Here is a 16,090-nt window from a genome sequence, read left to right on the forward strand (position 1 = left end):
AAAAACTACTGACTTGTCTTCAAAGTTCTCTGAACCTCAAATAACCGTTCCAAATAGTACAAATGAGAATTAGGATCTCGATACAGAACTGCCGGAGGCAAAGCTCATTTTATAAAACTGCTCATCAAAAATCAGTGAGTAAAAAGCCCAAGACTTTCCAGAAAGTTTCTTCAGATCATGAGGGAGCATGTTGTAGAAAAGGTAATAATTGCTTATCAAAATGGAAAAAAAAATTTCTGATTAATGAATGAGATTATCTTCTCATAACCATATCGAGTATTGAACAGTAACAATAAAACCTCAATTCTTGTGTCTCGGCCAAATATAATCACTATTTTTTTAAAAATCACTTGTAAGTTAAGAGATCCATAGGAAAAAACAACTGGAAGGTCCTATAGCAAAACCCAACAGTGTTGTGGCTATTGGAATTATACTTGGTTTTAATTGACTTTTTTCCCCTACATTTTTAAAACATCCATTATAAATATACAGCTATTATACAAGAGAAAAATAAACTGAAATTATCAAGGAAATATGCTGAAATTTATGCACTGTGTGGATTAGATTTGTAAAAATATAACATTTGTAAAATTCAGACCTGTTCATCAGAGTAGCTCAGAGAAATCTGAAGGTCCTTCAAAATCAGTCAATACAAACATCACTTTTAAGTAGATCAAAATACTTTAAATTTCTAACACAAGAGTTCATAATTTGAACAATATACATATTTTCCCTTTACTAAGATATCTGTCATAAACAGATCTAAGGATGTTTTCTTTTAAATGATATAGCCTATTTCTTTGTTCATAAGGTATCAGCATCAATGATGCCATGTACCTGTTATAGTGAAGTGTGTTCATAAATGGAGCCTGTACTGAACTGAAATAACATCAAAACAAATTACTACATAAAAGTGTTCGGTATCATCTCCTGTTGACTTACATTGTAAAATTATTTCGGCTTAAAGAAAAAGGAAACTTAGAACCCATATACCTCTCACTTTATGGAGAACAACAACAAACAACGATAAAACAATCATCGCATAGCAGAACAGCTTTCAGGGGCGCCTAGGTGGCTCAAGTCCTTGGGCGGCTGCCTTTGGCTCAGGGAGTGATCCCAGGGTCCCAGGATCGATCCCCACGTCGGGCTCCCTGCTCCCCTGGGAGCCTGCTTCTTCCTCTCCCACTCCCCCTGCTTGTGTTCCCTCTCTAGCTGGCTGTCTCTCTCTCTCAAATAAATAAAATCTTAAAAAAAAAAAAAAAAAAAGAACAGCTTTCGGGGCGCCTGCGCGGCGCGGTGGGTTAAGCGTCTGACTCTAGGTTTCCGCTCAGATCCTGATCTCAGGGTCCTGGAATCGAGCCTGTGTTGGGCTCCGAGCTCAGCACGGAGTCTGGGATTCTCTCTCCATCTCCCTCTGCCCCTCCTTTTCTCTCTCCCTCTCCCTCTGTCCTCCCTTCTCTCTCTCTCTCTCAAATTAATTAATATTCCAGGATCAACTACTAAATTATTTAAAAAGCAAAAAGATACAGTATCTTAGCAATGAATCAAGCACAAGGCTCCGAAGTAGAATTGTCTGGTTTCAAATCCTCGTTCTGCTGTTTTATAGTTGTATAATCTGAGAGAATAATTTAATGCGTATGTCTTTCCATTTCTCCATCTTTTTTATAAAATAACGATAATAATAAGAATTCACACCTGAAAGTAGTAGTTTAAATAAAGGAGGAGATACCACGCCTAGCACAGAGTAAGCACTAAAACAGGGTTTCCCCTCCTTTCTCTTCACTCTAAAAAGAATTTGCCATCTATTTTGGAAATAAGAATAAAGGTCTCTAACTCAAAAAATTGGTACTGGAAGTCCTAAATTCACTTGAAATCATAATTGCCCATCCGTAAAGTACCATGTACAACCCGAGCATAATCCAACTTAACATTAAGATAAATGGCAGTTCCCTTTCAAGGTGATCCTTATCCCAGTTGTTTCAAAAGAAGAAAAGAATGAAACACAAAGATTCTTTCTTAAAAGATGTACCAAAAAAATTTAGAACCACCGTACTAACAAAACATGATGTAACTGCAGTTACTGGCGAAAATGCAATAATGCACGCTTAATAGCAAAATTTAAGTATTTTAGTTGTTTTTAGAATATTCAAGGTTAAAGTGTTTTGATTATTCAAAATTACCGCCGTTTGTTAAGTATAAAATTGCTCTTCTCTATAAATAAGGAAATTTCAACTGTCTATGATTAGCCTGGAACTAGTTACACTATATAACTTATTAGAGCCATTCAACTATCTTGGGGATTATTTTGTTCTCTTTTCTCATAAGGAAATTAGTAAGAGTGACAGAATGTAACAAAAACGCCAATAGTGTTGAAGGCTTTTTAATACACTGCATGTTGGCAAATAATCATAAAGAAATTAACAAACAATGAAATCATAGTGATTTCATTTATTTGTTCTGTACATATCTGATTAATAGGCATTAACTTTGTTGATGGAAACAAGAGAACTCTATTGTTATATACAGATTAGAAATGTGAACACTTAGCATTTCCCACAACTACTGACTTCACACATTATTTTGAATGTTATTTCAAATAACACTGTAAATGCCAGAGGTTAGGTAAGCAAAGAGCTCTACTGCCCTCTAATGAAATAAACCAGAAAAAAAAAAATCCTCATTTTGAAGTATCTTGGAACAGGAAAATAATCTTACTTTGCTAAATGCAGTAGACAAACACTAAGACAATTAACTGCAAACAACTAAAATATATATCAAAATACTGTAGGAAAAGCTACAATCACCCAGTTTTCATGATAAAATTAGCAGCAAAACAGGAAAGCCTTGAGACAAGAACGTTCCAAGAGAAAGGAGACCAGTACAACAATGCTATCTAATGTGATAGCAATTAAAACTTCACTGCAGGCTACACTTTTCATGTGTATGTTGGAAGTGAATGAGAAGAAAGACTCTTAGAAACCACACGCTTTGGTGAATTACAGGAAGTTTTCAGTTCAGCAGCTCAAAAGTAAACACCATCAAAAATAGTCTCATAATTTTTACTGACTAATCCTCTCAGAATTATTTTAATGCATGTATATTTTTAGGATAACTGCCCTGTGTCATATACACTTAAAAGAATTTTATTTAATGCTTCCTGTTTTAAACACATGCCAATTTCATCATATGGCAACCATATTCTGTGATCTTTGCATCATAAACTAACAGCTTTTCATGGTTCTTTGAATAAAAGCTCTGCCTTCCTTTAACAAACTTGGTATTTAAAACATGCTCCATATTCCCATTCCTTTCATCTAATATTCCAACCTGTCAAGAACTCCCAAACTTTCATTCAAGTACAAAGAATAGAGTACCAGATCATACAAAAAGAGACAGAGAAAGTAAACAAAAAAAAAGTACACTTCCCAGGAGCAGCTCACTGAAAGAACAGAGGTGTGGTAGTCAACTGTTCCTTTTTTTTTTTTTTTTTAAGATTTTTATTTATTTAGTCGACAGAGATAGAGACAGCCAGCGAGAGAGGGAACACAAGCAGGGGGAGTGGGAGAGGAAGAAGCAGGCTCCTAGCGGAGGAGCCTGATGTGGGGCTCGATCCCAGAACGCGGGGATCACGCCCTGAGCCGAAGGCAGACGCTTTAACCACTGCACCACCCAGGCGCCCCGGTAGTCAACTGTTCTTAGAGCTAGGACACACATCACTTGCAGATGGCAAGTGTCTGTGCAGGCTGACAGGGTAGACACTTCATTAAGTGTCTTCTGTTTAGCAGATACAAGAAACGGGGGCCAAATCGCCACAATGTTATAGGGAAGATAGGCAATACGGACAAAGAAATTCACTTAAGTCTGCATACAAAATGAAGATATCCTTTACTTTTTTTTTTTTTTTTAATGTATTTATCTGAGAGAGAGCAAGAGAGGGAGAGGGAGAAGCAGACTCCCCGCTGAGCAAGGAGCCTGACGCAGGGCTGGATCCCAGGACTCTGAGATCATGATCTGAGCCGAAGGCAGACACTTCACCGACTGAGCTACTCAGGCGCCCCTGAAAGCATCCTTTGCTTTTGTGTGCTGCTGCTCTTCTTCCCAAAGGTCTGTTTGCCCATGAAAATGGCATCCAGCTCTACAAGTTGTAAGGATAAACAAACGTTCATCGAAAATTTCAAACGAGCAATGCACAGGAAAATCTAATGTACTAAAGCCTCTATTTCCAATGAGTTGAATTTCACATCTGTAGAGATTTTCTGAATAATATGAATTAAAAACATGACTCTTTTCCTAGAAGCATTACTCATTCCTTTCTACTGCCTAAAAGTGTAACTGACACATAAACGTATTTTGAAGACATAATAAAGGAGCAGGGAGGACCCATGCATCCCAAAGTCAAGCCCTTGCCCAAGCCATGATACTTAGAGTGTACCGGATATATGGTAAAATAGTACCCGTCCCACCTATAAATTGCATTCAGCTACTCAGACATAACACACGGTAGTCATGAGAAATGCAACAGTCAAGGGGTACGGCCCCTTGGAGAATGTATGCATGTGTGTATGTATGTACCACGTCGGCAGGTACATACGTGTGTTTTCACTCCGAATAGTCCCAGTCTACGCCAGAGAGTTCCAGGTTATTATGTTACACCTACAAGAATGCCTTCTCTACCTAGTTCATGGGAAGAAAAAAAGGACTTTCCAGGCTGTCCTTTGCCTCCCCAATTCCCAGTTAGCCTAAATATGAAACACATAATCAAATAAAAGAGGGGAAGAAGGCAAAGAAAGGGAAAAGATTAACTCCATCAGGAAGTCTACTGTCAGCTTTGGTTTAAAACAAAGACAGTTATTTATTCAGTGGCCAAAAAACATTTCATTGATGAGGCGGAGGAAGAGGATGGTAGCAGCCTGCACTTTTTGAGCAGTTAGCGAAAACTAGGCACTGGACTACGCACTGCATACACTGGGCGTCTACTCTTCATGTAAACCCTGTGAGACGGGTAACATTATCCCCATTTTACAGGTGAAGAAACTAACACTCATAAAGATTAAGTAAATTGCCCCAAGCTACATTGCTCCTAAATTCCAGAACATATATAATATACCAGTCAGTTCAATTCTTAACCACTAAATTTATATTATTTTACATATTATTATTTGTATTACATTTATTAACTTAAAATGTGTGAAATGAGATACTTTTGAAACACTGCGATGAATTAATAAATTATATGCAGTAAGACCCAACTCAATTGCCTAAAATTTTGTAGACACGGAACGTGGGCTAGGTATTGGTCCTGCCAATATGGAAGACAAAAATGTGCATGATATAATATATAATGAAAGTTCTAACAAAGAAGTAATAATACTCCCATCCTTCAATGCCCATTATAACTCATAACATTCTCCCTTCATTCTCTGAGCACATCCAGGCATAGTAATCTCTCCTTCCTCAGATCTTCCTACCTCATTCTTACCTCTATTTTATTTGTCTTAAAATGAACCAAAGTCTCCTTCATTTAAGGGGAAAAAGTCACTCCCCTTTACCTATCTTAGAAACATAAACAATTACAATAAAAATACAACAAACAGCTTTTATTGGTATCTTAAATACATATTTCTCTATATGCTCCAGCAAAAAAAATACTCCATGCCAACTCTTTAAATTTGATAGCATGCTCAAGCTTCCTGAAATTAACACTAAAGGAGACATCACCAAGCCGTAAAAGACGAATCCAAAATCACCAAGTGGTAAAAGACAAATTCAAAATTCTATTTTGCAAGAACTGGGACTTAAACACAAGTGCTGCACACAAGTGCTAGACACACACACACACACACACACACACACACACAAATACAACTCATGTTACCTTCATAATCCAGGCGTTGGCTAGACAACAATATTCCCTCTAACATATGTATGCCGCTTAAAACACCCAGAAATATCCACAAATATCTGAATCATTGAAACCTTACTTTTATTTGGCACGACCAAGTTTTCTCATTGCAGAATTTAAAAGGAGACATTATGAAATGCCCTTGCAAGAAAGGCACCTTGCAAGACAAGATACTTCTTCAAATGGATAATAAAGCGATGTCAATCTGATATCAAAAACTGTCACAAATAAAGAGCTGTCAATTCGTTAATCCTTGTTTAATTTAACTGTGTTTAAATTTTCAATCCAGGGGGCAAAACCTCACTTACAACAAAGTACAAGACCTAGTAAACAAACTACACCGTTTCAATGAGAAGATACCATTCCTTACCTTTGAATCTTCATTGCTCACTCCTAGCTGTAACACGGCCTGCGGAGATCTCAGTTTCGCTTGAGCAGAGTGAGCCATCTGAAGGTTAAGCTGCCATCCAACCGTCTCGAGCTATAAAAGACAAGTACAGACTGGAATCAGATGGTCCAGAAGGAAGACAACAGTCAACTTGAAGCAAATCTCCCATCCACGGGAATGAACACGGATGGCCTGGACTTTGTGGAAAGTCAGTCCTGGTGCTCCTTCAACCTGTATATTCTGCAAATCCTCTCTTTGGGCTCATTACACTCGCCTTGTGCCATGCCTGTCAAATTCAACAATAAAGCTGGTCTTCGAATACACTGTATTCTAAAAATAGAGGTCTTAGACTAAGCAATGAAGTACACTAAAAAAGTCAATGGCTTTTAAGTAGTAAATTACTATTTTAAGATACTATATATTTAAAGCCAATGATTTTTAAATAGCTAGAGATTCTAACTAGCACTTTAATGACCTCCCATTATCTTTCAAAACCGTATTAGGTAGAATACAGGTAAGACTTTTTGTTTGTTTAAATTTAGAGGAAAACTGAAGTACCCAGATGGTAAGAGGTTCACACATTTAGACACAGTTAGTGAGACTGGAAAAGAGCCAGACAGAGAATTGATATTTACTAGTGAGCAGGTGTTATCATGCTTTCCAAAGTACTCTAACTTATTATGGTTCCCGGTTATGACAGAAACTAATTAGAACATTTCCTTTGAACTTATTAATTAACACAACAGCAGAATTTAATCAGGTAAGGGAAAAATAGTCAAGACAGACTAAAACAGTTTAAGCTTTCTTTTAAAACATTAAACGGCACAAAGGTAGCTTTATTGAACTTGCCAGACAATTGGTTTCTCTAACGTCACAACTAGAAGTATAATAAAGTTCTAGATTTAATTTCCAGTAAATCTCAAGTATCAATATTTAGGGAGGACTGTGACATGCAACTGGGATATGCCTCTGACAACAGGGCCCTAATCACCGACTTAGTAAAAGTCCCCTAGCTACACTGGTAAGAATGGCAGGCTCATGACAATTTTTTTACTTAACCAGACATACTAACTGCTAACGTGAAAGACCGTTCAACAGCTAGAATCACAGCAGTGACTCAGAGCCAAACTGGAAGGAGAGCAACGAAAGTATGATCTATTCGAGAGAGGATGTGATGAGAAAATAAAGATACAGTCCTGTTCTTTTTGGCACTGAACATTTGAGGGGTTACGGGTAAAAAGAGGGAAGATGTTGCACGGACATAATCCACAATCCCGTAAGGAAAACTTCAATTTAACAGTGCATGTTTAGTAAGGATCCCGCACATACCGATCACAGTAAGCGCAATCTCTAATCCCAGCCCACCACTACTTTCAACGGTCACGTGCAACAGACCCACCAATGAAACAAGAAAGAGCACGCCATAACGACTCTTATATAGCCAAGCATTTTGACACAGGTCACTGTCTTAATTGAAAAGCACCTGACTCAGATGGTATTCACATGAACCTATGAGATACTGTCTTGATCTTATTTTACTGATCCTATCCCAGCCCTCAAAGCACTTAAAATAAATATTAAGTGAATGAATTAAAACATACCCTCGTTGTGCCCAGGAATTTGCAGAAATGAATGTATCCTTAGTCGCTGCATAAAGGTAGTAAAGGAGAATTTACAAGAGCCCTGAGCTTATGCTTCAGTTCATGCTTCAGCTGTCACTCACTAGCAATGGGACCACGGTTAAGTCACAACCTATCAAGACCTCAATTTCTTCATATAAAATGGGAATAAATCTATCTGAACTATCTACTTTCCTGAGTTACTGGTAATAATGATGAAGAATGATGTACTGTATGGTGACTAACATATCATAATAAAAAAAAAAAAAAGAAAGAAAATGTGTATTCAAAGGTGTTTTGGAAACTGCAAAGCATTATAAATTAAAAGCATTTTTATTACCTGATTTTTTCTACAGTATCTTTTAGATACAGTAGACCTTCTATATCTGTTCAACTGAATTGAACTGAAATGAATTGAATTGAACTGAATTGAAATGAATGAAAGAATACTCAAAAGGAAAGGTAATTTTCAAGAGTCATGACTAAAAGAGTTGGTGGGTCGGCTTTCTTAAATTCCAGAGCCTTTTCTATGGAACTTTGTGACTGAAAAATATTTGTCCCATACCTATTTTAAAGAGTAGTTTAAAAAGTGAATAGAGGGGCACCTGGGTGGCTCAGTCATTAAGCGTCTGCCTTCGGCTCAGGGCGTGATTCCAGCGTTCTGGGATCGAGCCCCATGTCAGGCTCTTCTGCTGGGAGCCTGCTTCTTCCTCTCCCACTCCCCTGCCTGTGTTCCCTCTCTCGCTGGCTGTCTCTATCTCTGTCAAATAAATAAATAAAATCTTTTAAAAAAAAAAAGTGAATAGAACTGCTAAGTTCATATGTATGTATATGCACATACCCACATCCACACGAAAATTTCTCAGAAAATGATCAGTTATTCAGAAACCTTAAATGAAGAGGGAATATAGAAAGAACAACTAGAATTACAAAAAAAAAAAAAACTTTACAACTACACACAGTAACAATAAGAAAACAAATAAACCCTTTTCAGAGAAACTAGAAGACAAAGAAAATCACTACTACTTGAGACAGGGACTCTTATTACACCCATTTTATAGTTTAAATACATAAAATGTAAATAATGGGTGAATTGGGAACAAAGTATATAAAAGTTCTTTATATTACTATTGCAATTTTTCTCTGTTTAAAATTACATACAAATCAAAATAAAAAATTCCAAGAAATTGATTCAATGAAGAATCATCAATGGATACTAAATCTAGGTGGTGAAAGTTTGGTTTGGAATGCAAAATCACAAAGTTTCCACCCACAATGGCTTGTTAGCTACAAAAGAAAAAAGTCGTTATGCCCTTCAACAGATGACTGGATTAAGAAGTTGTGGTCCATATATACAATGGAATATTACTCAGCTATCAGAAAGAACGAGTTCTCAACATTTGCTGCAACATGGACGGCACTGGAGGAGATAATGCTAAGTGAAATAAGTCAAGCAGAGAAAGACAATTATCATATAATTTCTCTCATCTATGGAACATAAGAACTAGGAAGATCGGTAGGGGAAGAAAAGGATAAAGAAAGGGGGGTAATCAGAAGGGGGAAAGAAGCATGAGAGACTATGGACTATGAGAACCAAACTGAGGGCTTCAGAGGGGAAGGAGTGGGGGAAGGGGATAGGCTGGTGATGGGTATTAAGGAGGGCACGTATTGCATGGTGCACTGGGTGTTATACGCAACTAATGAATCATCGAACTTTACATCAGAAACCAGGGATGTACTGTATGGTCACTAACATAATATAATAAAAAAACATTAAAATAAAAAAAAAGTCATTGTGCAGTGAAGAAAACAAAGATCTTAACCAGAGATCGAAATTAACATGGCTCAAAAGTGGCAAACAAACACCCTGGGTCTCCAGCTGGGATGCCTTCCTTGCAAAGACCCCAATGCCATTTCTGTGCCTTTCTAGCCAAAAGGAATCATAACCTCAATTTGATTATGAAGAAACAAAAGAAAAAAGAAAAACGGAGGAACATCATGAAAAGTAAGTGACACATACACTTTAAAAACAGAAATGTCCTAAAAAAAACAAAAGCTGAGAAAGAATTCCTTACATTGTTTATGACATGTCACTATATTACTGGCTGTGTCTCTAATAAGCACCAGTATTAGAAATACAAATAAGCAAGATCCAACTGCATAGGTGAAAACTGTATAGTATACCATTGAATTATTATTCCTTTGCAACTCATAACTAAGAAACAAACACAACAGTCGTCGATATTTTAATTACATATAAAACAAGAAAATCTAGTGTAGAATTTTGACTTACATTAGCTCAACTATATTTGCTTCTATTTAAAATAAAATTCTGGGGCACCTGGGTGGCACAGCAGTTAAGCGTCTGCCTTCGGCTCAGGGCGTGATCCCAGCGTTCTGGGATCGAGCCCCACATCAGGCTCCTCCGCTATGAGCCTGCTTCTTCCTCTCCCACTCCCCCTGCTTGTGTTCCCTCTCTCGCTGGCTGTCTCTCACTCTGTCAAATAAATAAATAAAATCTTTAAAAAAAATAAAATAAAATAAAATTCTGCCTTGTGGACAGCAGACACTTTTGTATGAAAACACCAGGAACCACTTTAATATCTGTTTTCTTATTTCACACTCAGATTTAAATCTGAGAGTCCTTATACCTTAATCAACATCCTAGATTTAAATGTTGCCAAAATAACATAAAACACAAGAAAAATAAGACACTGATATTTTTAATCTTTTTCAACCCCAGCCGAACTGTTTAAATGATAGTTCTTACAGCTCTCACTAACATTACTTCTTACCTGATGTTACTAAGATGGCAGTTCAAAATATAATGACTTAAAAAAATTAATATCCATGACTTCATTCTATCTCATATTTCCATGTAATGACCTCAACATAAGCTTAAATTCTCATAAGTGCTTTGTAAACCACAACTCCAAGCTCACACAAAATCAGCCAAAATTATGATTATATTAACCCTTTTAAATGGAAAAAGAAAATGTAAAGCTTTACACCAGATTTTAACTAGTGGGGTGTTCTAAAACCGTAGCCACTGTTTGGACCATACAACACAGTACGAAATACTTTGTATGTTGCAAACGGATATCCATATCCCAAAGTTCCACAGAAAATTTTTTTACCTGGAGCCATGTTCTTTAACAAGCTTTATTATGTTTTACTTTAAAATGCTATTTGAAAACTCTCTAAACTGATTTCATTACCCACTAAACCACTAGTATTTCAGGCTATCTATAGTTAGAAAAATACTTCTCAGAAATACTGAATGAGTTTTAGGAACTATGTGTGTAAGTATTCATGAAACATTTTATTATTTATCATAATAAATCATGAAAACACATAAAATTAGAGCTGTAACTTCTAAAATAGAAAACACTATCTATATTCTATTGCTATAAGCCACCATTTACTTTATAACTAGAAAAGACCATAAGCAGAAATTTCATTTCTGTATAGCTCATTACAGAAACTATACACCTCTATTTACTCTAATGAAATACAAAAATTAAGCAGTTGACTAAATGGTTCATGTAACAACACAAACCTATTTGTAAAGCTTAGCTAAATACTTGCTCCACAAATTTTTTCTTCACCACTTCTGACTTCGATGATTTTTTTCCTCTAAATCTGCTTGATTCTATGAAGTTCCCAATTTAAGAAACAGTGACTTCTGGTATCAACTATGCACCTAAAAAAAAAAAAAAAACCTTTCCACAAACAACATCTACAAACTCTCAGCAAAATACAAAGAACAACTATCTGAGGGCTCTGTAAGGGGTAAAAAAAAAGCATATAGATTTTGGAGAATCAAAACATAGGGGATAGGGGGAACATACCTCAACATAATAAAGGCCAGGTATGTCAAGCCCACAGCTAACGTCATACTCAATGGTGAAAAGTTGAATGCTTGTCCTCTAAGATCAGGCATATGAAAAGGATGGCCACTCTTGCCACTTTTACTCAACAAAATATTGGAAGTCCTAGCCGGAGCAATTAGGCAAGAAAAAATAAATCATTACCGTCCAAATCAGAAAGGAACATGTAAAACTGCCAGTGCAAATGACAAGATTTTATATATAGAAAATCCTAACAATTCCACCAAAATAATTCTTGGAATTAATAAATGAATTCAATAAAGCTGTGTGATACAAAATCAACATATAAAAATTTATTGCAATTCTATACACTAATAATGAACTATCAGAAAGACATTAAGAAGACAATCCCATTTACAATTGCATCAAAAGAATAAAATACCTGGTAATAAATTTAGCCAAGGAGGTGAAAGACCTGTCGGCTGAAAATCACAAGACGCTGAAAAAGGAAATGAAGATACACATATATGGAAAGATATTCCATGCTTGTGGATTGGAAGAATCGATACTGTTAAAATGTCCATACTACCCAAACAATGTATAAATTCACTGCATTCCCTATCAAAATTCCAACTTTTTACCAGTGGTATTTTATTCTATAGAACAAACAAATCTAAAATTTGTATGGAACCAGAGAAGACTCCAAATAGCCAAAGCAATCTTGAGAAAGAACAAAGCTGGAGGCAACATGCTTCCTGATTGATTTCAAATCATATTACAAAGTTATAGTAATCGAAACATGGTACTGGCATAGAAACAAACACATCAATCAATGGAACACAAAAGAAAGCCCAGAAACAAGTCCACACATATATGGCCAATTAATTTACAACAAAGAAGCCAAAAATATACATTGGAGAAAGGCCAATCTCTCCAATAAACTGTTGGGAAAACTGAACAGACACATTCAAAAGAATGAAACTGGAGTGCTATCTTACATTACACCACACATAAAAACTAACTCAAAATAAAGATTTGAACATAAGACCTGAAACCTAAAACTCCTAGAAGAAAACATAGTGGTAAGCTCCCTGACATCACTCTTGGTGAGGAATTTTGGATTTGACACCAAAAGCAAATGTAGCACAAGCAAAAATATACTAGTGCGACTAAAATAAAAAATCTTATGCACAGCAAAAGAAACCATCAACAAAATGAAAACACAACCCACCAAATGGGAGAAAATATTTGCAAATCATGTATCTGATAAGGGGTTAATATCCAAAAATAAAGAACTCATAAAACTCAAATGTTGGAGAGGATGTGGAGAAAGGGGATCCCTCTTACACTGTTGGTGAGAATGCAAGTTGGTACAGCCACTCTGGAAAACAGTATGGAAGACCATCAAAAAGTTAAAAATAGAGCTACCCTATGATCCAGCAATTGCACTACTGGGTATTTACCCCAAAGATACAGACGTAGTGAAGAGAAGGGCCATATGCACCTCAATGTTCATAGCAGCATTGTCCACAATAGCTAAATTGTGGAAGGAGCCGAGATGCCCTTCAACAGATGACTGGATTAAGAAGATGTGGTCCATATATACAATGGAATATTACTCAGCTATCAAAAAGAGCGATTTCTCAACATCTGCAGCAACATGGACAGGACCGGAGGAGATTACGCTAAGTGAAGTAAGCCAAGCAGAGAAAGACAATTACCATATGGTTTCACTCATTTATGGAACATAAGAAATAGCAGGGAGATCAGTAGGAGAAGAAAGGGAAGAATGAAGGGGGGGTAAACAGAAGGGGGACTGAACCACGAGAGACTATGGACTCTGGGAAACAAACTGAGGGCTTCAGAGAGGAGGGGGTGGGGGATTGGGATAGGCCGGTGATGGGTAGTAAGGAGGGCACGTATTGCATGGAGCACTGGGTGCTATACGCAAACAATGAATCACGCAGCAGTACATCAAGAACAAAGGATGTACTGTATGGTGACTAACATAACAGAATAAAAAATTTTAAAAAACAAAACAAAACCTCAACTGCAAAAAAATAAACAATCTGTTTTAAAAATGAGCAGAGCTATGAATAGACATTTTTCCAAAGAAGACATACATATGGCCAACAGGTACATGTAAAGGTACTCAACATCAGTAATCATCAGGGAAATACAAGTCGAAACCACAATGAGATATTACCTCACACCTGTTGGAATGACTATCAAAAAACACAAGAAATGACAAGTGTTAGAGAGGATGTGGAAAAAAGTGTTAGGATTTGCGTACTGTTGATGAGAATGTACACTGGTATAGCTGCTATGGAAAACAACATGGAGGTTCCTCAAAAATTTAAGAATAGAACTACCATGTGATACAGCAATCCCACCTCTGGATATTTATCTAAAAAAACTGATTCAAGAAGATATCCACAACCCCATGTTCACTGCAGCATTATTTACAATAGCCAAGATGCGGAAACAACCTAGGTGTCCACAGACCAATGAATGGCTAACGAAAATGACACACACACACACACACATACACACACACACACAGAGGAACATTATTCTACCACAAAAAAAGAAGGAAACCCTGCCATTTGCAACAACATGGGTGAACTGTGAAGGCATTACATGAAGTGAAATAATCAGACTCAGAAAGACACACCATATGACCTCACTTACATGTGGAATCTAAAAACAACAATAACCACCAAACCCATTGCTACAAAGAAAAGCCTGGTGGTTGCCAGGGGTGGAGGGTTGTGGGGGGAGGGAGCTGGCTAAAATGAATGAAGGTGATCAAAAGTACAAACTTGTGGTTACCAAATAAGTAGGTCTTAGAAATATATTGTACAGCATGATGACTACGGTTAATACTACCATAACATGTTTGAAAGTTGCTAAGACAGTATATCTTAAAAGCTCTCTTCACAAGAAAAACAATTGCTAATTATGTGTGGTGATGGACGTTAACTAGACTTACTGTAGTGATTACTTCACAAGATATACAAGTACTGAATCATTACACACCTGAAACGGATATAATGTTATAGGCCAATTTGATCTCAATTTTTAAAAACGACACAACTACATGCCGTCTAGGGAAAAATACTTTGAAGATAATGACATGGGCAGTTTGAAAGTTAAATGTTGGAAAAAGATATATCACGCAAACATTAATCAAAACAAAGCAGGGAGGGCTATTAAATTATCCAAGACAGAGAAGGATATTAAATAACAATAAAAGGATCAATACACCAAGACATAACAACGCTAAAGGTCTTAGAGCTGCAATATATGTCAAGAAAAATTGATAGAACTAAAAGAACTAGACAAATCCACAACTGTAGTTAGAGACTTCAAAATTTGTTTCTCAACAACCGATAGAATAACTAGACAGAAAACCAGCAAGGCTATAAAGAATTCAACGTCATCAACCAAAAGAATCTAACTGATATTTATAGAACACTTCACTCAACAATACAAGAATACATATTCTTTTCAAACACCCACGAAACGTATACCAAGGTAGACCATATTCTGGGCGACAAAACATATGCCTTAATAAAAGTAATTGAAATCATACAGGATGTGTTTTCTGACCACAATGGTACTAAACTAGAAATCAGTAACAGAAAGAGGAAAACCTCCAAACACTAGGAAACTACCCAACACACTTTTAAATAATTGCTGAGTCTCAAGGAAAACCCAAATATACATGGAACTACTTGAAAATAAAAAACACAACGCATCAAAATTTGTGGGATACTAAAGCTAAAGCAACACTGAGAAGAAAATCTAAAGTACCAAATACTTAAATTTAAAAAGAGGAAAAATCTCAAATCGATGATCTAGAACCTCAGGAACCACAGGCAGAATAATTAACCTCGACCAACTCACACACCTTATGTAAAAATTAATTCAAAATGGATCACGGACATAAATAAATAAATAAAACTACAAATTTTTTAGGAGGGGAAAAAACCAACTAAGCCAAGATTGCTTAAATGATCTAGGACAAGGGAAAAAGTTCTGAGACAACATCAAAAGCAAAATCCATTCCAAGAAAAACTGATAAATTGGTCTTCCAACAAAATGAAAAATTTTTTTTAAAGATTTTATTTATTTATTCGACAGAGATAGAGACAGCCAGCGAGAGAGGGAACACAGCAGAGGGAGTGGGAGAGGAAGAAGCAGGCTCATAGCGGAGGAGCCTGATGTGGGGCTCGATCCCACAACGCTGGGATCACGCCCTGAGCCGAAGGCAGACGCTCAACCGCTGTGCCACCCAGGCGCCCCTACAAAATGAAAATTTTTTGCTCTGCAAACAACCCTAATTAAG

General features: G+C 36.7%; 1 protein-coding gene across 1 annotated transcript in view; it reads right to left on the bottom strand.

Moving 5' to 3' along the window:
* COMMD10 (COMM domain containing 10) overlaps positions 1 to 16,090 on the bottom strand; it is a 196,300-nt gene that overhangs the window by 152,179 nt on the left and 28,031 nt on the right. Inside the window, exon 5 of the mRNA XM_045794882.2 lies at positions 6,273 to 6,383. Coding sequence (XP_045650838.2) covers positions 6,273 to 6,383 — 111 coding nt within the window. The remainder of the gene's footprint in view (positions 1 to 6,272; positions 6,384 to 16,090) is intronic.

This window comes from Ursus americanus, chromosome 5 (assembly GCF_024610735.1).
Source record: "Ursus americanus isolate L20-20 chromosome 5, mUrsAme1.1.p, whole genome shotgun sequence".
In the NCBI taxonomy this organism is placed as follows: domain Eukaryota; kingdom Metazoa; phylum Chordata; class Mammalia; order Carnivora; family Ursidae; genus Ursus; species Ursus americanus.